The following is a 25,765-nucleotide window of genomic DNA, read 5'->3' as shown; positions in this document are numbered from 1 at the left end:
TAATGGATACGTTGGTCACACGTGTTGCGGTTATTGCACGCAGTGTTGCTTGCCTGTTAGTACTGATAAATCTACGCAAACGTCGTTGCTCTCGGTCATTAAGTGAGGCCTCGGCCACTGCATTGTCCATGGCCTGAGATAATGACTGAAAATTGGTATTCTCGACACACTCTTGACACTGTGGATCTCGCAATACTGAATTCCGTGACTATTTCCGAAATGGAATGTCCTATGCACCTAGCTCCAATTATCCTTTCGCTTTCAAAGTCTGTTACTTCCTATCGTGGGGCCATAATCACGCCGAGCATCTTTTCACATATATCACCTGAGTACAAATGACAGCATAGCCAATGCACTTCCCCTTTATACCTTGTGTACCGATACTACCGCCATTTGTATATGCGCATATTGCTATCCCATGACTTTTCTCACCTCAGTGAAGTCAGAGAATTGAATACGAAAAACGGGGCCGGTGGAGGAAGGGGAGCGGGGGGGGGGGGGGGGGGGCATAGCTGAAGGAGGCAGCGAATAACACAGGTACAATGTGTGCCTTTCCCCATACACCGCACGACGCCTTCCGTAGTCAGATGGGAGTAGCTGAATCTCCGAGCCCGTCTAACGCTGTGACAGGGGCGTGTAAACAAAGCAGTATGGGCTCTCTGGGACTGGTCTAGGTTGGCCAGCAGGCGTGCAGATACGCCAGGGGACCTTGGACCGCACGCAGGCTGCCCGTGTGCCCACGCGCCTCATGGAGGACATCGGGCCAGGCTCGCATTTCTCGTCACCCGACCTCAGTGCTGACGCGTCACCAAGGCCAGGATACACCGGCTCACAGTCCTTCGGTGGTTTTTCACACAAGGATACTCTGGACCAGATCGCCGGGGTAGGGTTGTCAGTGCAGTTGTGCAAAGCCGCTGTACCCGGCTGGCATAGTGATTAACGCATCTGCCTACAACCGTTTGATCCAGGCTACTGCCCTGTAGCGTGATTTACCGGCCATATGAAATAAGGAAAATCAGTGCGAAAGCTACCACACGATCAACACCTCATGCATTCAAACTGCTATCAAGAATAACACGCAGAAGATGGAAAATGAAATGGAGGAGCTGTTAAATAGCAATCAGATTGATTTTCGGAAAGGTAAAGGCACCATAGAGGCCGTTAACCTAACCTAACTGACGTTGCACAATGGAAGCAACACTAAGAAATATTAAGGGGCATCTATAGCATTTGTCGAACTAGAAAACGTACTCAACAGTGTAAAATCGTGCAAGATGATCAAAATTCTGGAAAAGAGATGTAAGGTGTAGGGAAAGACGGGTATATACAATATGTGCAAGAACCAAGAAGGAAATATAAGAATGGAAGGCCAAGAACGAAGAGCTCGTATCAAAAACTGTGTAAAGACAGGCATGGTATCTTTGTCCCTTACTGTTCAATCTATAGATCGGAGAAGCAACGACGGAAGCTTTAATTAGTGATATGTTATTAACTGACATTTAATTATAACAAATCCTACCAAGAACAACGCGTTTCTATGAATCTTCAATGTGCCGTTTACATTAAAACGGCGTACTTTCATGACACAAAATTTATAATATGAAAAACCAAATTTGAAAATTCTTTAACCACCAATGGGACGTTTCCCTCATTACAACAAATTGTATATTCGACAGATCCCCAATGTGCTGGTTCTTTGAAACAGAATGTATTCGCACGACGCAAGTTACACAGTACTATAAATTTCATCAAATATGGGCTTTAAATGACGATATCCAGAGTGGTGTCTCCCTTGTGACATCGAGAAGGTTCTTACCTCATACGGCTCAACGTTTCGTTTAAGGTTGCTAACAATGTCTCCGCCGCCTTCTCCTCCTCCTCCTCAACGTGAAATAACAGTAAGGTACGTCCCAAAACTTGTACCGCCTCATGTCCAACACCTAACTCGTCCCGTGTGAGGACAGCTTAAGGAAAGTATATGGGTGCAGTAGAGCCGAACGGGGTATCTTTTAGGCTACGAAATGGGGAAATCCACTGATACACGCGACTTTGTCAAAGTGCAGATGGTTATGGCCTGGTAGCTGGAAACGAGCGTGTCGGAAATGGTGAAGCTGGTCTGCTGTCTGCGTATTGTTGTCGTGAACAGTGGTTGAGGAACGGTGAAACCGCGAGTAGGCGACAATGTGTAGGACGTCAACTCCTCATCCTCTGTAAAGCAGTATAGGCTGCTATATGTGGCATATCTGATGACAGAATACGTGTTGTCGTAGGTGCAAGCGATTTAGAGCACACCGTTCAGCACATATTGTTGAACATCAGACTCTGCAGCAGACACAAATGTGTTCCCATGTTGACCCAACGCCATCGTCCATTACAATTGCTGTTGGTACGGGATCATCGAGATCAGACAGTGTGTCGATGAAAATATTTCGCCTGGTCTGATGAATCACGTTTCTTTTTATACCAGGTCGATTGCCGTGCCCGGACATGCCGTCACCTGAACAAATGGCTGCTCGAAACACGCGTCGTCGCGCCACGAACGCGCGGGAGTGGGGGCAGTAGTATGCTACAGGCTACAGGGGACATTCACCCGCGCTTCCATGGAACCTCTGATACTAATCGGAGGCACCATGTGTGCTGCGAATTCCGTGAACATTATTGCGGACTATCTGCATCACTTCATGCTTGATGTCTTCACCAACGGCGATAGCACCTTCAACAGGATAACTGTTCGTGTCACGAGGGATCTGACGTTAATGTCCTAGCCACCAATTCGCCTGGTCTGAATCATATGCAACACATCTGGCCCGTAATTTTTTGGAATTGGGTTACCTGTGTGTAAAACATCTGGTGCCACATGCCTCCGGAAACCTACCAAGGACTCGTCGAATCCATATCACTCACAGTCGTTGATGTTTTACGTTCCACAGGTGGCCCAAAGCACTACCAAGCAGTTGGTTATAATGTCTGAGTCACCAGTGTATGTGATGCTATTATAATTACGTAGGTACTTGGGGGAAAGGTTACATGCTGTATTATGGTGAGAAAACACACACACACACACACACACACACACACACACACACACACACACACACACACACACACTCACACGAACGTCCAGATTCTCTACACCAACAATAGCTTGTTAAGACTTCAGAATCCAGAACAGCTTAGAAATCTTTTATCCATCGAAGAAAAGAACGGGCAAAGAATGACAAAAACTCACCTCGGATTTAGCAGTTTGATACCAGGTATTATTTAGTGGACAAGAACGATTAAGCGAAAGGTCCACATTGATTGCTAAATTTGAGGGGCTGGAATTTCATCTGACAGTTTTTACCACAAGAAAAATTTTACAGTAGTTTTTATCTATGTTTTAGGTGACAGTGGCCTCATAGAGAATATTGTTCATTACTCGAGTAAGCAAATTTCTTCTTTTCTATACGGTGAAGAGAAATGGGGCTCTACTGACTTGAAAATTAAGTAATTTTGTGAAAATGCATTAGCAAATCGAGGTATTCTTTTCGATTTTTTCAGATATTTCGTATTGTATTATGAGACACAATTTTAAGATGATTTATGTCCAATAACGTCTGTTGACTCCAAAGGAAGCACGCTGAAAGTTACAGATGATCACAGACAAAGACAAGTCATAAGGAATGCCACTCCTGAAGATTACTTGGAAAAAGATGTGATGCCCTGAAAGTGAAGTATTAGATAAAAAGCCTCTGATCATACTGATATAAAGAACAAGATAAGTTTCGAAGTAGGGAAACAGAGAACAAGAAGCCTACAAATTTATATAAAGTGTATATTAATACTGTCGACGAATAGACTTAATAGCACGTTAGTTGAGGAGCCTTACATCTGAACAAAAGAAAAGTTCCAGAATGTGTAGCTCCTCGACAAACTACAGGAAATTAAAATGAAGGGCATTGATCATGCAAAACATACAAAACTGGAAAATGCAACATCCATTTTAGTGGATTCCGGGTTCTGTGACATTTCCGAATTTGTCGAGCCCGAGGATGTTAAGCTACTTTTATGATTAACGTTGTGCAAGCAAACTTTTTATAGAAAAAAATACAAAGGACGTAGTATTGAAAGCCAATCAATCTTCAGCTAAAGTCTAGGATGCTCCTATAGGTATTTCTCAGTTGCAGGAATAATTACTGCACTGCTATGTTTTGAAATGCGAATAAAATAGTTCAGATGGGTACATACGTAGCTGACTACCAGCTACCGAAACGTTACTTCCAGCCTTATCGCTGCAGTTTCCCAAGCAGAAAATCCAAAATCTCGATGTGACCTCCTGAAACTTGCAAACAAAACGTTGCCGCCACTATCTAGTTCTCGAATCTTTGTCACTTAGATACTTTTTCATCCACGGTCGCATCTGTGTTTTCTTTTTCTGTGCCTTTTCATCACAATAAACACGGCACAAACCCCCGAGTAAAAAAGTGGATGCATAACAGACTGCTTGCGCAAAACGCAGAAAATCTGTGGCTTATTAGTTATTTCAATGCTGATGGCACATTAAACCTCAAACAAGTTTGTAAAATATAAGATACAACTGTGAAGTTAGTCGTGCATTCTTCTCTGCTCCTTTTCTGTCTACCGAGTAAAAAAATCGACAACAAGGCACGCATTTTACAATTTATGAGGAGAGACCACGCGGCAAAATACTCGGAAACTGTGTACGTCACGGTACGCGAAATATATCGTAAAATTTTATGATAACGTCAGTGCCTTGTTTGCAAAATCCGCAGAACCGGTCCTGCTGATTTCAGCTCTCTCTCGTTTGCTTCCAAACAAAGACAAGTGTGTCAATTGCTAAGAACCTCGAGAAGTGTACAGAAGTTTCTACAACTTGTGCAACACATGTAGTGTTTCTGAGTCGCGGAGAAACGAACGTGACCTGTTTATGATGAAGTTAGCTGAAATCGTTACACGTTGCGATTCCTTTAATCGTGAAAGTCATGGTGTATGTGTTCTTTAATAAACGTAATGTTTTCAGGTCTTTGCAATGGCGCAATTCTACAACGTGCTGAACCAAACGATGGCGTCCTTTTATTCTCTGGCCGTGGCGAATGCAGCTGAAACCTACGTCACCATCAGACGCTTACAGGTAAGAAAGAATTCTCGCCTTGGATAAACCAGGTTAGTAAAAGGCAACTTCCAGCAGTCAACCGCTCCAGAGCGAAACGAGCGTGCGATGGAAAGCTCCAGTCAAATTCAAAACGAATTTTATTCATTTTACACGATCTCGTGTCCGTTCTCTAATATTCTCAATCCTTAGATTACATACCTGTAGTCTAGATGAATAATTCCACTGACCAAAGAGTCTGACGTTGAAAAACGTTTTCCACAACATGACAACATTTTATTGTCGCCTTTAGTTTCCAGCCGATTAATGCTATTCTGTGGACACGGTTTATCCCACTCATCCCCCCACCCCCACCCACACAAAAAAAACTTACTGTTCATTGTTATACCGTCGTTACTCTGAATCACTTCAGGCAAATACTGATATGGTCCCTGCAAAAAGTCTGCAGCCGAATTCCTTGTGGACCCCTGGCCAAATGAACTTGTTAATTTCTACACTGTCTCCACAGGCAGAATAGCAGTTCAGATGTTTAACTCTCAACTATGTGGGACGATCAAAAAGTTCCCGTTCAAAGTCCTGAATCGATACGCCAATCAGGCAAAATCACCATGAGCATTGAGGCAATAATCCCACTGATGCACCAGGCTGAAGACATCCATTTGGTAAAAGAATGTGTCCTACTGTGTGAAGAAGTCTGTAACTGCCTGCTGTACATCCTCGTCCAACAGAATTGTCGACCCTTCAAGGCCTTTTTTTAAGGGACTGAAGGTGTGATAATTGCATGGGTAGAGATCAGGACATAGGATGGCTGCTCGAAAGTCTCCCAGTTTCTGACTGGCAAGAAAAGTATAAGTGCATGTTGGTCCTGTCTGGACACATTTCGTAATAATAGCATGGTTCTTGTTTCTACTAATGCACAATGGAAACACACAAATGCCAAACTAACCCTGGTCCACATGTCAGTGCTGATATACCCACAACAAAGTCATGCTGTGTAGCATATATGCTGTAGCAATGCTGACAAATGAAACATTTTGATCACCCCTTATACATTGTTACAAACATAAAACTGATGGCATTACAGTGTCCATTTAAGATACAGAAAGTTACAAAAACAAGCACAAATTTGCAAGTTACATAAACTCAGTAATAATGTAGCCTTGGCATTTCTCATTCACAAATAATGTAACTTGAACTCAACTTCAGACAGATAGCTGATCAAGATACAGTATATAAAAAATTGTATCCAGAACAGTAGTTAAGGGTGTCTGAGACTGCCTTCTTTCTCCTGGCCTTATCCTGTGTCTCTACAGGATCAGAATGTTAATCTGGATTTGGAGATGTTGTGGATGCCCTTCTGGTTCTCGCACCCCGTGTACTACATCTCTGCATCTAGTTATCCCATGTGAAAGTGTGTGAACATTTTAAAGTGTTTTTGAATCATGTAACTGAGGAGGAACATGGATACCAGCATCATATTTACATAGTTGGATGTGTGAAACCACCGAAAAACACAATCAGGCTGGCTGGCATGCTGACTCCTGGAAGCAGCATGCTAATGCGTGTGACTACCCAAACATGTTAAAGCTGACATAAACCCTACTGTATAAACTTCTAAAATAATATTACGAAACAGAACACACAGCAGTGTATAAAAATGTAGAATTTAACTAAAGTATGCTTGGCTGCCATAAGGGAAATATTTGAATCCTCCAAACTACTGTGCAGTCTCACAAAACAATTAAGAAATTTTATTAATACATTAACACAATTAGGACCACTGTAGCATGCAGATATGTGATGTCACAAGGATAAAAAATGACAACATTAAAAAGAAAACAAATAATTATCTCTGCTGTCAAATGTCCTTTCACGTAGGAAAAGCACTGAAATACCATTGTCATACCAATTTAAAAATGAGTGACATATAGGTGCCAGTGTTAATAGTGTTGAGGAACAAGTGCCATCCCTAATATGCAGCAGGGCTCCAAATCCTTACCAAATCCATCTCAGGCCTTTCACAGCATTTTCAACCAACTTAGCTCTGCCCTTCCCACTATAATTTACCACTAAACTTAAGCAGAGAAGTATTCTCATAAGCTGAAATGGATGTCCCAGTCACCTACACAAAGAGCACAAGAATTATTCATCAGAGTTGGTGACCTTTATTGCTTAAATGTGTGTAATCTATAACGGATTGGACTACAGGATGACAGAGAACACATAAAAGGGAGAATGGTCTCAGGTTGTAAAATAAATATAAAGAGTGACAATGACAAAATTCTGCAATTTAGAAGCAGAAACCATGACTATTCATCTCATGCCACCAGAAGTGAAGTACAAATGCTGAAGAAAGAGGAGTAAATAAGATTACAGACAGTATCAATGAGTTTATGAGCATAACAATTGGGTATGCAAGAAAGTAAAGATACAAAATGCAGAAATAAGGATTGAGTTATAAACACTGAGTTTAAGAGAATACAGATGGAACCAAAAGGGATAAATCCTTTAGACACAATTCACCAAACTCATATTCCCAAAGTGATGTATACATATCAGAAAATGGGCTGAAGACCACTGGAGCAACAAAGGAAAAGATGGAAAGTCACACTGTATAGATAAGAGGTAGAAATGACTAGCCACACAGCTTAAAATATGGTAAAAGATGAGGGACACAAAGTTTCTGCTCTTTATGGGCATCAGTATCACCAAGTGACCTTTCTGACTGCTAATAACTGTCCTGCAGTATATGAGGAGTGCTGAGAATATTCATCAGCAACTTTTTTCATACTAATTCAGTACGCTTATCTGTGAATATGAACTCTGCCATCATCATATGCCTCTTATGAAAATGTTACGTCAAAAAGCTTTAGTGTAAGTATCTATTGTATGAAATAATACTAACTGTTGCCACAAATGAACAGTGTAAGATGGCAGATCCTCAACTGTACTATAAAATATTATATATTCAACAGACTAACGCAAAGCATAGATACAATCGGTCACTTAGTAGAAAAGCAGAAGATTCACATCAAGTACTGTATGCACACCAAAAGCAGACTGCTTGCTAAAAACAAACTGTTCATGTATAAAATTTATTTCACGTAAGGGCAAAACACATTTGTGAGTGTGCAGCCTGAATCATATAGTTGCACTACGGCAACACACAGAGTATAAATATGTTATGTTTTCACCACATTTCATTTTTTAATTGTAGATAAAATGAACACAGAAAACGTACATTAACATTTTGTTATAAAAATATAAATAAGTAAGTTATTAGTATCCCAATAAATTTTCAGGATGTGGTTCCCCATAGCTCTTATACATTTGAAAAATGGCATATTACCACCTTGAGCTGCTGATAAAATATTTCTTATCAGTTTCTGTCATCTGACCATCATCAGATTCATAAAAGTATTCATAGTGTCATGTTCAGCAAAATATAAAATCGTTACCAACGAGGGATGAAACCATGAATGTTACACTGTCATCATATCATAACATAAATTACACGATCAGTCTGTAAAAGCTGTGCAAGAGAGCGTACACAGTCATACTAAAAAGTATTTTACCAGCAGCTCAAGACGGTAATATGAAATTTCTCAAATTATTAGTGATGCTCATATAGTAGTGAGATCATATAAGATGGCTCTTTAACTGCAAACTCTTGAACTCTTTCTCCACAATTTCCTACAGGTAATTGGAAAATTGCTATGATGGGTATTCTTTTTTCACAGAGATTTCTGCTTCTGGATGAAAATGATGGGTTGCCAGAGCCAAATGCCAATACCACACTGACACGAAAGATGGCACCAACTGGTGTGCAGCTGGTAGATGCAAGTGCACGATGGAGCCGTATTTCACAGAATGACACACTGAGTGACATCAATCTAACTGTCAAACCAGGACAGCTGTGTGCTGTTATAGGACCTGTTGGTTCTGGAAAGGTGAGTTTTCGCAAGAAGTGTCATGCAAAACAACTTTTAATTATAAGGTACCTTCTTCTCATTGTCCATTATATATTACTATCACATCCTTCTGTCACCTTATTGTACTTTTCTGCTTTCCAAATGCATTTGTAGTGCATTCACATCTTCATTTCTTCCTTGTTAGAAAATAACACAACATGTATTTCCTGTGATCAGTCATTCACAATATCAGACCATCTTATTCCACACTTGTACTGCATTTCAAAATTCCCAGGAAAGATTCCATCTTCATATACAAACAAAAAAAAAAAAAAAAAAAAAAAAAAAGGATTATTGCTACCTCTGGCATCATTTCATGTGCACTGTTGTAAGTTGTAACAACGTACATCAGCTGATGCCAATGGTGGCAACAGTCCTTTATTTTAGTTTACATCAGAAGATGAGATAATTTGGTCAACACCAATCACAACAGTTAAAGAAAATATTATCTAAATTGTTTTATTCATAAAATAATAAAACAATAACACATATTTGAACAGATATTTGCATATAGTATCACTGTTAATGTCCACAGAGTTCTCTGCTACATGCTGTCCTGGGTGAACTACCTCTCAAGACAGGTCATATGATTACTGGAGGATCTATTGCATATGCCTGCCAGGAACCATGGATTTTTGTTGGGTCGGTTCGCCAAAACATTCTTTTTGGACAGCCATATCACCCAGAGAAATACCGAGAGGTAGTGCGAGTGTGTGCTTTGAAAAGAGACTTTGAGATGCTGCCGTATGGAGATCGTACTCTTGTAGGAGAGAAAGGAATTTCTCTAAGTGGTGGTCAGAGGGCAAGAATTAATCTGGCAAGGTACTACATTACAATAAAGTTTCTGTCACTCTTTTGGAATGCACTTAATATGAAATATGTAGTTGATCCTGGCAAGACTCTTACGAATAATGTTGCAGCACATCCAGTTATTCGTAAAATAAATTGCTTGTATTAGTGAACAGAGTACATCCTTACCATGATTTTTTTTCATTTAACTACTAAACAGATTTGTTTACAGAAAAGTTGTATTAAAATTTTATACATATTTATTTCATCTCAATACCTCCAAGAATATCAACATAGCTGAAGGACATACTCTAGAATATATCTAATATGGTTGGTGGGTATGGGTGCATATGTGTTCCTTCAACATTGTCATCCAAAAAGAAGACAGAATAATGTAACATTATTTTAACATGATATTTGATCATCTATTTCATGTAAAGGCCAACAACGGACACTTTTTTCCCAGAGCTGTGTACCGCAATGCAGACATCTACTTATTGGATGACCCTCTCTCAGCTGTCGATACTCACGTTGGAAAACATCTCTTTGATGAATGCATAAACTCTTACCTTGCAAATAAAACACGGATTTTGGTTACTCACCAGTTGCAGTACCTCCAAGATGCTGACATCATTGTCATTCTGAACAACGTAAGCACCTATGAATGAATACATATCTAATGTAAGAGAAATTGCAAGAACAGCTGTAAAGTTGGTTATGTGTAATGTACACACTATTGCTAATATTATAGCTATAAATATGCAGAGACAGCAAAAACATTACAGAAAATAATGCAATATGTTAAAGAGTAAGGCTGATTTCTGTAACTTGTACTGTTGCAAAGTGAGAGTTGTATTTGATACAGGCTAGACTTTAGTTGTAAGAAACTTTGACAGATGGACTTAAATGGTAAAAAAATTGTTTTTGCAGGGTCGTATTGAAAATAAAGGTACATTTGTTGAGATGCAACGTAGTGGCCTGAATTTTGCAAAACTGCTGGCTGGGAATGAAGAAGAGAAGCCTGATGATGAACCACCCAAAAGGCAGAGACTTGTCTCTGAAATGTCAACAACTGTGAGTTTCCTCATAAATGTTTCTAGAGGTAGTTGAGAATGGTGAATTATATTGAATCAATGGGGAATTCATTATGCTTGAAATATCTGTTACCTTCTTGACCAACATTTCAAGCAAAACACTACTGGCCCCTTCTGCACATATAATTGTAATAAGTTCTATAGGTACTGCACCATTTTTACATGGTACTATTCTCTGTTTTAATTTATGAGTTTTCTCCCCCAAGCATGCAGCTAAGAGGAAGGTCAGGTCATTTGCAGCAAGAATTGTTTATATTCTTTTTCCAACCTGTTTGGTGACAGTTTCTTTATAGAAAAGTTGTAAATAGTCACAAGACAATTTCATTTACCTTCCTGGTGACAAAGGTACCTTCACTAGTTAGTAGCATAAAGTGACTTCACCAGAAGAAAGAACTTGTTCGGAAATAAGAGAGTAACATTCTGCGGTTCCGACAGTTTGCATAACAAATCATCTTTTTCATTATTGTGCATAATCTTGGTCTTTTTTATGTAAGAATAACCCTTCATCTTATAATGTGAAAATGTCTGGTGATAAAACATGTTAATGCAGTCTAGCACAGATGCACCAAAAGAAGGGATGATAAATGAAATGTTCACAAAGATAAAGTTTGGTTCCTGTTACAAAATTAAAGTGGGATAAAACAAATTCATGGAAATTTTGTTCAGAACAGGATGAACTTACTTAACAATGTAACATTTGAGAAAGAATGTAAGTAGAAGCCCATTACCTACAGAGGACTGGAGCAAAATGGACAGGAACATTAAACAGTAAAATTGTTGTTTCATTTAATGTCAATAACAGTTACAGTAAAGCCTAACCTAAAATGTTTGCGTTTAAAGAACAGAAACATGTAAGGAAAACAATTAAGACTAGCTTTTGAGCTATTGCTCTGTATCTAGCTACAGTACACACTCAGACACACAACCATACAGATGGCTCTCTCTTCCTTACAGGCTCATCACCTGTGGACATAGCATCTGCAGTGGAAAGCACGAATTGTCGAACTATACCGATAACCTTACCAGAGTCAGCTCAAACATAGACAGATCTTCCATGCCATCTCCTCCTCTGATGCCAGTAATCCTGTTAACCAGCCACCGGCAAGCTTTCTTCTCATCGTGCAGCGTCACCTTGGCCTTGAAAAGCCCAACGACATCCTTCCTCAGACCTCAACTACCTCTTGTCGTGCACTGATATGAGGAATATCTTTAAGCAAAATCCTACCCAAGTGACCCAAGCAGCATTTAACCACCCAACCAATCCATAGAATATCCTTGTCCATCCCTACTTCAATCTGGCTCCCAATCCTGCAGCCCATGGATCATTCTCTAGGGGCAAGATCGGTCCCATACATCCACCCACTACTCCTACCATGCTCCAGTCACAGGCATTTCTTAGCCAATACATGACAGCACTACATGCGAAAGCAGCCATGTTATATATAAGTTATACCACAATTACTTTAAGCATTCTGTGTGGGCATGACAAGTAACCAACTGTCTACTCACATGAATGGCCACCTCCAAACTGTGTCAAACCTCAGACTGGACCATCCAGTTGCAGAACATGCTATGCACCACAACAATAACGATCCAACAGCTGCTTCACACCACAGGCCATTTGGATACTACCTTCCAGCACAAGCTTCTCTCAAATGCACATGTGGGAATTCTCTCTCCAATTTACTCTATGCTCTCACAATCCTCCTGGCCTAAAACTCCATTAGTTTGTTTCCCACAGCCTGACAGCCTCACATTACCTTTCCCTTTACTCTCTTCCCTCCCTGTCTCCCTCTTCCTCACCATCTGTCTCCTTTCCTACCCCTCTCCCTCTCTGTGTCCCTTATACCCTCTATTTTCTGAGCTCCTTTTGTCTTGTCATGCAGGCATTGAGTCATTTGGTGAAAGACATGCCTCATACTACCCTGCTACTCCCTCCTTGTATTGTATTGTATTGTATGGAACTGGGAACCTAGAAACAACAGAGAGGCTTCATCCTTGCCATAGCATGCAGTGGTATACACCCCACAAAAGGCTACAATAGTCCAGTCACCTCACCGCTGCCCCACACAGTACCCAGGGTTATTGTGTGGTTCAGCCCCCAGTGGACCCCCCGCCCAGCAAGTATAACCCCAGTGATTGTGTGGTACAGTACGCATATGTGGAGAAAGTGTTTGCACGGCAATTGCCAAAATAGTGTAACTGAAGCAGAATAAGGGGAGCCAGCCCGCTTTCGCTGAGGCAGATGGAAAACCGCCTTAAAAACCATCCATAGACTTGCCGGCACACCGGACCTTGACACTAATCCACTGGGCAGATTCATGCCAGGGACATGCATGACTTCCCACCTGGAAAGCAGTGTGTTAGACTGCACGGCTAACTGAGCAGGTACCCCCTCCTTACCTTGGCATCCTTCCCTACTCCCTCCTCACATTCATCTACTGAGGCAGCTGCTTACAGTAACTGAGATTCAATAACCAATCTCACCACTACTTCTTACATGTATATTTTTGTGTCCATTTGGTTGTGTGTGTACTCATACCAGAAAAAGAGCAAGAGCTCAAAAGCTAGTGTTAACTGTTTTCTACCATGTGTTTCTGTCTGTCACACACTGGTATGCTGTAGGGAAATGGTTGCCTTTTCCTTATTTTATGTGGTTTCCCAGCCAGGAACTTCCATTATCAGTAAACAGAAATTCATATTCAAAACGTTGATGATCCTGTTTCTAATCGCTTTAGTTGGAAATAAGATGTTGCAAATATCTTTGTAGTGCACCAGTACAACAGCTTTTGCCTTGTTTGTGATTGATAAACTGGAGGATGCACATCAGAGGAAGTAAACTTTAATCATCCAAAAGTTTGCACTAAGAGTAATATGTGGTGTACACTCAGATACCTCTTGTAGATGTCAGTAAAAACGTACCATACTAGATATTCTAATAGGAAGGTTACAGACAAGTTAGCACATCTATTAGCAAAAACCATAAGGTGCACACCTATAATACAAAGCCAAATCGCTGCTGTGGTTACTGGAGTCAGATTTTTAAGGTCAAATTCAAAATGCACACGGACAGTATTAAAAGAAATTAAACTGACAGAGACTCCCATTCATCTTACAATAGTAGTGTAGAAGTGAAGCAACTTTGCTTTATTAGCCTGTTAAAAGCTAAGCTCCACATCCTGGGCCAGAGAGGCCAATCGGGAATGACCAGCTGCCATGTCATCCTCCGCTGGTGGGATCGTTTGTATGCAACATGGGGTCAGCACACCACACTCCTACCTGTTGTTGAGTTCCTAGACCTTTAAGCTGCTACTTCTCACTCAGGCAGCTTCTCAATTGACAGCATGAAGCTGAATGAACCCTGTTCCAGTCCTCTAACCAAGGAAAAATCCCTGACAGTACCGGGAACCAAATCAGATCCTCCATGTAGTAGCACTCTGACCACTGTGTCTTGGAGGCAGACTACATACTATTAGGGAGTAACAAATAAAGTAAATGAGTTGTTAATTTACTCAAAAGACTCTAGAAGTTCGAAGAAATTGATTTCATTTGTCTGTTGGAACAGCATATAACCATAGCTATAGAAAATGTTAATAGGTTTCTAAATTAGCTGCTTATTCCTCTAGATCCAGTATGGATATAGGAAGAATTGTCACATTCATAGAAAAGAAGTATGATAAATAAAAAGAAGAGATAATAAATTCTGTATAGATAGAAGCATGTGATTGCACACTAATATTGAGAAATGTAATATTTGATTCTTACAGTGGTACATACATGCAAAACATCTTTTTCTCGACAATGAAGCTAAACAAGTCACAATTATGTAGCAACCTGGGTAATGAAAATCTTCTAAATGGTCTGTATATGTCCATGTACAAACAGTTGGGCCAGATATAAATTTTATTATGTCTTCACAAATCAAAGAATTAAATAATAACTGACAATTTGTTTTGTGATCTGTGTTGTTGAGATATGTAGCCACTGCAGCATTGAGAGTAGTTATAAATTATTAAGTTGGATTCTAACTACATATGAAAGAAACAATTGTTCCACCTCTGACAGTGTGCTATACAAACTGTTTGTTTTTGCATCTCTTTCTGTACCTAAGTGTAACAGTTGTAAGAGTGTTACAGGAAGCAATGTGGCCCGCAAAATATTGCTAGTATAATCCAGTTGCAAACCAAGCTTTATTTATTTTTATTTTTGTGGGCGTATTATCCTGTACCAACAATCAATAACAATGTATATTGCTCTTCAAGATCAGCTGTACAGAGCTTCTGATTTTTGACTTTCCTAATATAGCATAATATGAAATCAACCACATGCAACTTATTCAGCATTCCTTGCATGACTGTATTTCCATCTAATACAAGGTGGCACATTTGCAATTTTCACATCTTCCCACTCATACAGTGTGGCATGGTAGTGGCAAAGTGTGTAGTCAGATGACAAAGATCTGCATGTGTGCTGTACTTGCCTGTCCCTGCGATACGAGAAACAGTTAACACATTTTTACAGGAAAAACATTGTAATTGGACAGTATGCAGTTACATTTGTATTCCACATCATAGCATGTATTTGAGTATGATCCTTGGTACAAGCAATTAACTAACTTGTACATATCATTACACAAAACATATATGCCCTTATGAAATATGCTGTTATGTTATTAACAACTTATCACAATAAGAAAAAATTCCTAACTCTAACATTATGACTAAGAATGATGTCCACTTGTTACAGGCTCACTTTCTCCTTCAACACAAAGCAGCAAATTGTTTGTGTGTTGGAGTTAACCATCCACAACTCACTTTTGTTACATGAATGAAAGGTCCATCCGTACAACAATTTCTTTACCTTTTTATTTCAAAAGGGTGATCCATATGATTTCACTAAGAATGAATGTGACATAATTTCTGTTGATAACACACATAAAATACTCTATATTGGAATGAAATTGGTGCCAGCTTCACAAGATATGGGACTTGGAAAAATTTCTTTGTTCTTACCACTCATATTTCAGAACTTTACACTGGCCACATGGAGAGCAATCAGCTCTTGCCCCCACCTTTTCACAATTTGTGTTAATCTTGCATATTGTTTACCATCACTTCTCCAACATATTTCTTATTTTCATCATTATCTTCTCATTCCTGTACATTTTTAAAATTACTCTTTGGATCTGTCCTTTATATGTTGCAACATATTTTGTTATCTTTTCCTTACTTGGAACAATTTTTTTAATACTGACAATTTCTGTCCCCTCAGTGATTCTAGTTTGTTTATCTTTCTCTAAATAAATTCACACTATGGAAGATGGCTTGGATAATATTTTCCATTTATTTTTCTTACTTTTGTTAGCTTTTTATCTCTGCTCTTGGTACAAAGAAGGTATGTGCTATTCTTAAAGAAAGATCATTTTTGAATCCTTTGGTGACACTTCCTGTTGATTGTACTGGAAACTTCACATGCTTGTGGCCAACCTGTACGTCTTCATTTTAATTTTTTCCATTGTAGTGCAACATACTGGCATAAAATGTTCACATATGTGGACAAATAGTGATTACTTTGTTAATATATGCAGTTCATTCTGTACTCGCAGTGTAATAAAGTTGAACTGATCCAATTTTTATTCATCTCATTCACACAGAGAAATTTTTGTGTTAATTAATACAAAACTTCATGAGGCTGAGAACAAAGGAATTATTTCAGTATAATCAGATGCAATATACAAAATATTTCAACTAACAACTTTTTCAGAGTCGCACCCAAGAAGAAGAAGATGTCAAGAACTTGCGAGGCCCTGTAGAGAACAAGGAGATCCGAACAACTGGAGGTATCAGCTGGACAGCATATGGACAATATCTGCGAGCAGGTGGAAATGCGTGCTTCCTTCTCCTTGTTGCAGCTATGTTAATCATTGCTCAAACAGCAACAAGTGGTGCTGACTACTGGGTTACATATTGGTTAGTACAAACTAAAAACACAGCCCTCTAGACTTTTTATTTAGGGCTAAGAAAGTTGGATAATAAATGTCTGTCAGACAATTACAGTTCACTGTGATTTATGAAATGCACACAGTGCTGTGAATGTGACAAAGTTTTAATGTATTTCATTCACTGGTAGTGAGAAAATTGTGTGTGTGTGTGTGTGTGTGTGTGTGTGTGTGTGTGTGTGAAGCAGAAACTCGGATGGTAGTGTGTGTATCCATTCTCTCTCTCTCTCTCTCTCTCTCTCTCTCTCTCTCTCTCTCTCTCTCACACACACACACACACACACACACACACACACACACACAATAAAAACCATATGTTCCTCTGTTTTTTAACACATTTAATATAATAAATCACTGAACCATCTGTAACAATGCATGACAGAAGAATGTGAAGTGTTGTGTAACTGGAAGTAATTTGTAATGGATTCATAAAATGTTACCTTTACTTTTTAGCTGCAGGTGCACAGGAATACAATGGATACTTCACATGCCAGTACATTCTTCTAGGGTAGAAGGGTTACCAAAAATGCATAACTGAAGACTCTCTAAGACAATACATGTCTTGCTTTGCTAGCATTTATCTCATTGTGTGGGGTCCACTGCTTCCATAATTTATCAATTTCATTTTACTTTAACTTTCTTGGTAGGATGCCCTTTTTGTCACAACCATTTACAGCTGGACCAGCCCAGAATTTTCTGTAACGAGTATAAAGAACTGTCGGGATGGTTAGTGTGCCAGACAAACTGTCGTTGATCTATAGGGTGGATCCAAAGGAACTTTTCATCGTAATTCAGAATAACACATGGACTGCAATATCGTATTTATGCCCCAAAACCAGGCAAGCGACTTTCAGGTAAAATGTGCCTCCTGTATGGGAATACACATAATGAATGTATGAATATGGCTGTAGACAAACGGTTGACAACATATGGAAGTTTGGGTCTCTCTGTGAATCAAGCATGGACAGACAAATGGTAGGCTCACTATACGTGGGAAATCCAAGTTCAAGCCCCCCCCCCCCCCCCCCCTTCGCAAATTTTCACTATTGCCATTCCGTTCTACAGCTGATGGTTGTCCATATTCGTCGTAGCTGTGAATACATTTGATGCATCCAAAATGGCTGTAGTCATCGTACTGCCAGTTCCTTTGAACATGCATACATGCATGCATGTCCAACAGAACTCTGCAATATGTTTCCGAATAACACAGGCACTGCAATACCACAGAAGCAAAATAGGTATCAATGACACGAACAATTAATTTTCATTCGTACTTTTCTTTAGTTGTTTATTCATGTATTTAGTAGAAAATTAACAGCTGTACTTCCATACTTCCACATGTTAAAGAGAGAGTATTACACTTGGGAAGCAAAAAATATATTGTTGTTTAACTCCTTCTCTTACTTTTTTAAAACAATAATTCTGTTAAAAAATTATCATCCCTTTGTTGATTAACTAATATAAAAATATAGTCATATGTTTTGATTACTAGCAAAAGCTTAAAATGTTGCAGGACACGTGAAGAGGCAAAGCGGCGTCAACCTGTATACGAGTTTTTTGTGAATGGCACATTAGTAGCAACAGAGTACAACACACATGATCAGGTGCCTGTTATGTTCTCAAAAACCACATCCATCGGTATTTATGGAGGGGTTGTGTTAGCATGCATCCTCCTCACCATCTCACGGTCAATGCTGTTCTACAAACTTTGTATGAATGCATCAATGAGACTACACGACCGCATGTTTGATTCTATTCTTCGTGGAGCTATGCGCTTCTTTGACACAAATCCTTCTGGCAGAATCTTGAATCGATTTTCAAAGGACATGGGGGCTATTGATGAACTTCTTCCAAGAGCACTTCTTGAAGCAATTCAGGTAAAGTCAACACCTTTCAAATTTGTGGATTACACACCACAACTTACAATTTCAAATTTACTCTATCATATATTCAAACTTATATTGAAACAATGATTTGTATTAATAAATTTTTAACATATTTTCAGATATTCCTTGTTATGTCTGGAATATTTGCTATGGTTTTGTATGTAAACTACTGGTTGGTGCTTCCAATGGTCGTGATTGGCACCATATTCTATCTTATCTCTTGCGTATTTATGTCAACAGCACGAAATGTGAAGAGACTTGAAGGAATAAGTAAGTCTGTGCCTATGAATTTCTAACATTTTGAAATATATGTAACAATAAATTAGTATGTGCTTTACAAATTCTCTTCATTGAAAGTTTTGTTTATCTCAGTTTTGTTCCTGTGCATGGATGTCAACATACACTGGCAAATTTCACCCGAGACATACAATGTTTTAAATCAATAACAAAAAGATTCTACAGCTAGTTTAATGTCACCCTGTACAAAATCTATCTAAAAGTACATAAACAGTGTACTAAGAACAGCATTCATATCAGTCGGTTTGTTGTTTTACATCTTACAATGAACTACTATAGAGACTTTGTTTAAGACATCTTAAACAAAATTGAGTGGAACCATTTTGACACTATGACAAAAACCATTGTTTCCTTCCAACAGCACGGAGTCCTGTTTTCTCCCATCTTTCGGACTCATTAAATGGACTCACTACAATAAGGGCATCTGGCACACAGGATATAGTGAGAAAAGAATTTGACAGCCACCAAGTAAGTAGAAATATCAACAAAAGCTTTTAGAACTAATTTCTTGAAAGGGGGAAAACATGTTTAACAGCAGGAATAATTGATCTTTTTTAGTTTGTCTTAAAGGAAAATCATCAGGTGTATAAAGCAGGATATAATTAAGCATATGCTACATGGAGTAATTTGACTAATAGTAAACTGTAGTTTTGTAACACACATACAAAAAGAATAGTAGAACATGACAAGGACTCATTTCCCAATAGGTCAAGTTATTTTAAATGTTTGTACCCATCAAGCAGTAATTTTATTTCTACTCTGAAAAAAATGAGACATTTTGCTGGTGTCCAAACTATGAAACAGATATATGTAATTTTTTTTTCTTTTAGTGAGTGAAGTATGTTGAACTCACTTCCTTCACAAATGAATTTTGTGTTAATATATAATTTTTATCTTTTGAACTTAAACGTGGGAAGATTCCAAACAGAAAAAAACTCATTAATTTTATAATTAGCAAAATCACACAGCTTCCCATTTTTCAAAAGGTTTCATGATGTTGGATGATTATGTGATAGAATAATTTGAAACAAGTTAGAATCAAACAAAATTATCATCTAGCCAAGTACTTTGCTAATCAAGATACATAAATTAAGTGTCAGTACTACAAAATCCTTATTACTATATACAGAAAGTTCATTGTCCTCTACGTATATATCAAAAGTCGAAACAACATTGCACTCAGTATCAAAATTCATGTTTACTACTACTTATCATACCTAGTTACTACTGGTGCAAATCATGCAAAACTTTACATCAGGCTGACCTATAATTTTCTTGCTCTGTAGAATATGAAATTTAAATAATACAGTTGTTAAGCATTAGAGAGCTGCTTTAACTATGCACACCATTTGTGTACATTTATGTTTATCTTTACAGGATCTGCATACGTCAGCATGGTTCCAGTTCATTGCTACTGGAACAGCCTTTGGTTTCTGGCTTGACTGTTTGAGTGCAATTTTTGTTACACTTGTCACATTCAGTTTTCTTGTTCTCGGAGGAGGTAAGTTAATACAGGTTTTTAATTTATTTTTGTGTGGATATACCTATGCGATGATGGTGGATGGCTTGTGTAGCACAAAGTGCAATGTAATTTTCAGTCCACATATGTTATCATTAACTATGGTCACTTCAGTTGATCATATGCATTGATACGTGTCACTGTAAAATGACTCATTCCACATCATTACAACTTATCATATCAGTGATCCATGGAAATAACTAGCTGAAACTACCAGACATTCTGCTACTTTTATTGTTACAGAGATCTGTTTGATTGTACAGTCCTTTGGAATCTCTTTCATTTGTCTTCTTTCCTCTGCATTTCCACAAGAATGAACCACTTACATTTTGATCTTTTTCTCTGCAGCTACAGAAAATAAATCTCTCCCATTTTTCTTTTCTCTGCAACTGTACAAGAGTGAATCTCTGTTCCAGCAGTTGCAAAATCCAGTAAAAGTGTCACGATATTTCACAGTAAAATTTCTGATAGCTGGAAATAAAACAAAATAATTTATCTACGGGTAAAGAAGAGAAAGGCAAATCAATAAGACATTTGGTAAAAAGCAACACAAGAACAAGTGCAAATGAACTGTCTGCACACTAAGATGCAGGAACTGACATACACAGTCAAAAGAAATTAATAGATGCAATGCTATGGAGGAAGAAGCTTGAGACAGAAAAAATGAAAAATTTTACAATAGAGAATTCAAGAACATTAAACACAAAGAAAGTAATTATAATAATGCAAATGACTCTGGAACTAAGATTTGGGTGTTAAAGATGAAAAACAAAAGATGTAACATTGACAGAAAAGGAGAGGAAAAATGTACAAAGAATAGAAAAGTACAACTTTACATCTGGGCAGGCACTGAGAATAATGTCAGCAATTTACTGATTTACTGAAGAGTAAATGAGGCATCATACCTTTTTTAGTCTAAAATCTTGAATAACACAAAGATGCAGACATACTATGAAGCTGCCCTTAGTCAGTTCTACATACTATTGCTTTCCTGCTTTCCATCTGAAGGCTTTTAATTTACTTATGCCATTTTCTTTTAGCTCAGATGTAAGTGCATAAAGTGACAATGATCAGAATGACTCAAGATATAGTATTGAACTGTTTGAAGAATTAGTAATACTGCACTGAGTGATACGAACGTTATGTGCTATTCTTTTAGCATTCCAGTTTTATTGCTGGAGTGCTTTCATTTCAGTATGTGGGTCTGGTATGGGGGGAGGGATAATCTCACTGTCTTTTTCACATTAAGTCACTGGAAAAAAAAATTGAGTTGTATTACCTTTCTGACTAGTAAAGCTTGGGTCAACTAAGTCTCTGGAACTAAGGTTTTCTTTACTGTCTGTGCTACCTGTAGTCTTTGCAGTCAACAAACAACATATTCACAATACAAAAATTTTTATGTAATTTGGTAAAAAATAAATTTGTCTTCCACAATATTTCAAAATTTTATTTAATTTTTCCAGATGTACCAGGAGCAAATGTAGGATTGGCTATCTCACAGTCACTGATCCTGACAGTTATGGTCCAACATGGAATTCTGCAGATCACTGAAGTAGTCAGCCAAATGACCTCGGTAGAGCGAGTGCTGGAGTACACCAATATAGAAAAGGAACCAAGTTTAGAATCTGAAGAGGGTATGCAATTTTTTAAGCAGTTTCTTATGGTGCACAGTCCTGTGAGGTTTTTGAATTGTTGCACATATCTCATAAATAGAAATTCATTATACATATGACGTTGTTTTAAAATTTATTGGATTTCTCAAAGTAAAATTTGTTCTTGGTTATTAGATATGAATGAGATTAGAAATGTTTTTCACAGAACATCAGTTGACTCATAATTTGAGTCTTGAAGCCTCCTACATCCATTCCACGTACATAGCTAACACCATCCACAGAACTCCAACAGTATAAGTTAAATACTGGATTACAGTGTTGAGAACAACTAAGACATAGAATTTCTGATCACCTATTGCAACGTGTAGCAAAACAAGACTAAATAATGGGCAATCATTGCTGAACAATTGTAAATTGTACTTTGCCCCACATAAATAAGCAACATCATTCGACTGATACATGTGTGATGATGTATCTACAGCTGTCACAAAAAGTCTCAATGTGCTATGCTGGTTGTCAGTAACCAGTAACACTAATTTTGTAAATGTCATGGTCATAAAGGATCCCTGTTGTTTTGTATTTATTCTTCGATACAAATATATTTTTCTCGGACAAAAAAAGGTCACTTATTCTACAAAAGGTCCCCAATTTTCATCTTATATTATCTTTCTTCTCCAGTTGTTGAGAGCCACATGGGCATGTATCTGAAAATGTGTTAGAAGTACTTAAAGATGAGATTTTTTAACTATGAAACTTTCTCAATAACCTACTTCTGCACTCTGTATGCAGATTTTTCCATAGCAACCTGAAAAATGTTCATAGTATCTACTCTGAAGGCTTGTTCTTGCAATTTCAAGCTAAGGCTTTTGATAACATGTAGCCTATCTTTAACTGATGTGAGTTAAGATTTTTTTTAGTGTTTCTGTTAAATTCTCTATCCACTAACAAGACCATGGCCATTTGCACCAGTCTTATATGCTGGTAGTTCAATGTTATGTGGATCTCACAAACTACAGTATTTCAGTAGGAAGAAAACAAGAACTTTTCAAGAAATCTCTTATATACACATAGCCATTTACTACCATCATACACATAAAATGAAGCCTGCCATTTGCTTTATCTACAACTGAGCATGTTAGAAATTACCATGTTGTATGTTACTTCAAGATATAACTATGACGTGACTGACTAGTTATGACTCATAAATGGTTTTGCCAAAGGCTACAACTTTTTTTTACCTTTCATAAAATGCATAACAATACATTTATCTTGTCCTGTAGTAAAACTTGCTTTCTACAGCAACTGCAGTCTCAAATTCCAAGTCACATTGTTGTTTTTTTCTATTATTATTGATCATACAAATATACTCAGAAAGGGTCCAAACAGTTCCAAAACAGACACCACCAAGACAATAATCGAACAACTTACAACTGATACAGAACAAACAGCTTGACTCAGTCTTATGAAACTAATATCAAGCAGTTTTACACAAATTAAAATGATTTCTAAATAGCAGAAATTGATATCAACAAGCATACTAAATGAAGGTCTGTATACGAAATTTTTGGGCTATATAGACAACCAGAATTAAAATGACCTCTGAATAGCAGAAGCTGATATCAATACGCACACACTAAATGAAGGTCTGTATGTGAAACTTTAGTTAACCAACTGGGATGGCTCAGGTGCTGGATCAGCTCTGCCAACTTTCACTTACAAATATCTCTCATAGTTTTGAACTGCAGGCAGTCTCGCTGGAATGCTTTACATACTTTCTCTTAATGCTGTCCAGTAGCATGGTTTTCTTAGATGTGCTGCTAAGGCCAGTATTTATTCTAAAGAATTTTGCAGCTAAAATATTGTGTGAAGTTGATAACTGAACACCTTGCACAAGCCTTAACCAAATAGAAGCCTCTATGTGGGCCTAGGGACTTACACATTTACATAACAATACAGTTACTCCTTAATGTGTTTCTACTTAGTAATAAGGATTTATTTAAAATGAACTATGTAATTCACAACCACAATATTATAAGCATAAACTATTTTCATATAGATTAGGATTTGGAATGGAAGTTTATATTCTGATGTAAAAATCATTAATCAGTTGTTGGGTAACACCAGGCAGGAACTTGGAAATATACACACACAAAAGATAACTAGCTTTTGGATGAAATCCCTTGATGTGCTAGAGAATGCAGACACACACACACACACACACACACACACACACACACACACACACACACACACACACACATCGGCTGGGCTCACAATGTGTGTATTTGTATGCTAGTTCATCAAAGAATTTCTTCCAAAAGCTAGCAAACCTTTTACTCTCTTTTGTGTGCATCTGTCAACAACTCAATGCTTGTGCTATTCATTGAGTGGCCTCATTTATTCCTAAATTATGTACATTCAGCCACCACTTTCCTTACTGTAAATGTTCATAGCAAATGTAAAATAAAAACTTATTAGCCACTTACTTGATATTTTATTAGAATATTTAGAGCTGTAGATAATATTCATTCTAAACAGGTTTTAACTTTAGTATTATGCAGACAGCTGATAGTTTTCTGTGTTAAGTGACACTGATGCTTAGTTTACGCTATCAGAGAAAAAGGACAGCTCTCTAGTGTCGAGGCAGGGCAGTGGCTTTGTTCAAAGAAACTTATTTTTACAAGCCATTGCCGTAACAACAAAGTAATAGCTAGAAACAATCTTCATATTTATCTCGTGTGAAGAGAGTAGCACTGGTTAGCAGTATACATTAAAGAAGTTGCCTGCAGTGAGTGCTTTTGCCTGTTAATGTTTAATTTAACTTGTTTCACATCCCTGAAGCTCTTTCCCATGATGGCATTTCTGAAATTAATAAAGTAATGAATAGCAGCAAGGAATAATTCTAGCTTACTCATGAGTCTAAATATCTCATACCTGTGAAACGTCTCACTTTAGATTTTGAAAGTGAAAAAATGTGAATGTAACATCTTGTATAAAACTTAGTCATATCTTGTCAGATTAAACTTGTACACACAATGCAGGAAACTGTGGTATATGGCTCTATGAATGAGATGAGAATTTTCTTTTAGTCTATAATTCATTGATTGTTTTACCAAACAGGCTTGGTCAAGACAGGACAGGTCTGCAATTTCCTTCTGAGCCATGTTTTCTTATTTCTTATAGGCTAGTTGGTTTCATTATTTTTAGCTTTTACAATAAATATCAACCACAATAAAACTATTTTTCTAATCACAGGAAGGAAACCAGATGAAAAATGGCCATCTAGTGGACGCATTGAATTTAGGAATATGTGTCTGCAATACAGTGAAGCTGATCCTCCAGTCCTGAAGGATCTAAACTTTGTCATTCAACCAAGGCATAAGGTAAATAGCAAATTTGCCTTTTAATCATAATTAGTAAAATTATGGACAAGAGAGAATGCCAGGCATTCTTCATCATTTCATTGTCAAAGTACTATTTAGTTGTTG

At 38.0% G+C, this 25,765-nt stretch overlaps 1 protein-coding gene across 1 annotated transcript in view; it reads left to right on the top strand.

Annotated features, from left to right (window-relative positions):
• The window catches only part of LOC124595387 (ATP-binding cassette sub-family C member 4-like), a 291,410-nt gene that overhangs the window by 244,061 nt on the left and 21,584 nt on the right, over nucleotides 1–25,765 (top strand). Inside the window, exons 10-21 of the mRNA XM_047134107.1 lie at nucleotides 5,021–5,131; nucleotides 8,851–9,060; nucleotides 9,617–9,903; nucleotides 10,337–10,520; nucleotides 10,801–10,944; nucleotides 16,728–16,933; nucleotides 18,476–18,839; nucleotides 18,968–19,118; nucleotides 19,507–19,613; nucleotides 20,523–20,646; nucleotides 22,128–22,298; nucleotides 25,533–25,660. Of these exons, the coding sequence (XP_046990063.1) occupies nucleotides 5,021–5,131; nucleotides 8,851–9,060; nucleotides 9,617–9,903; nucleotides 10,337–10,520; nucleotides 10,801–10,944; nucleotides 16,728–16,933; nucleotides 18,476–18,839; nucleotides 18,968–19,118; nucleotides 19,507–19,613; nucleotides 20,523–20,646; nucleotides 22,128–22,298; nucleotides 25,533–25,660 (2,187 nt within the window). The remainder of the gene's footprint in view (nucleotides 1–5,020; nucleotides 5,132–8,850; nucleotides 9,061–9,616; nucleotides 9,904–10,336; nucleotides 10,521–10,800; nucleotides 10,945–16,727; nucleotides 16,934–18,475; nucleotides 18,840–18,967; nucleotides 19,119–19,506; nucleotides 19,614–20,522; nucleotides 20,647–22,127; nucleotides 22,299–25,532; nucleotides 25,661–25,765) is intronic.

The sequence above is a fragment of the Schistocerca americana genome, chromosome 2, assembly GCF_021461395.2.
Source record: "Schistocerca americana isolate TAMUIC-IGC-003095 chromosome 2, iqSchAmer2.1, whole genome shotgun sequence".
NCBI lineage: Eukaryota > Metazoa > Arthropoda > Insecta > Orthoptera > Acrididae > Schistocerca > Schistocerca americana.
The sequence above is the reverse complement of the archived record's forward strand: the minus strand, read 5'-3'. Positions and strand labels throughout refer to the sequence as shown.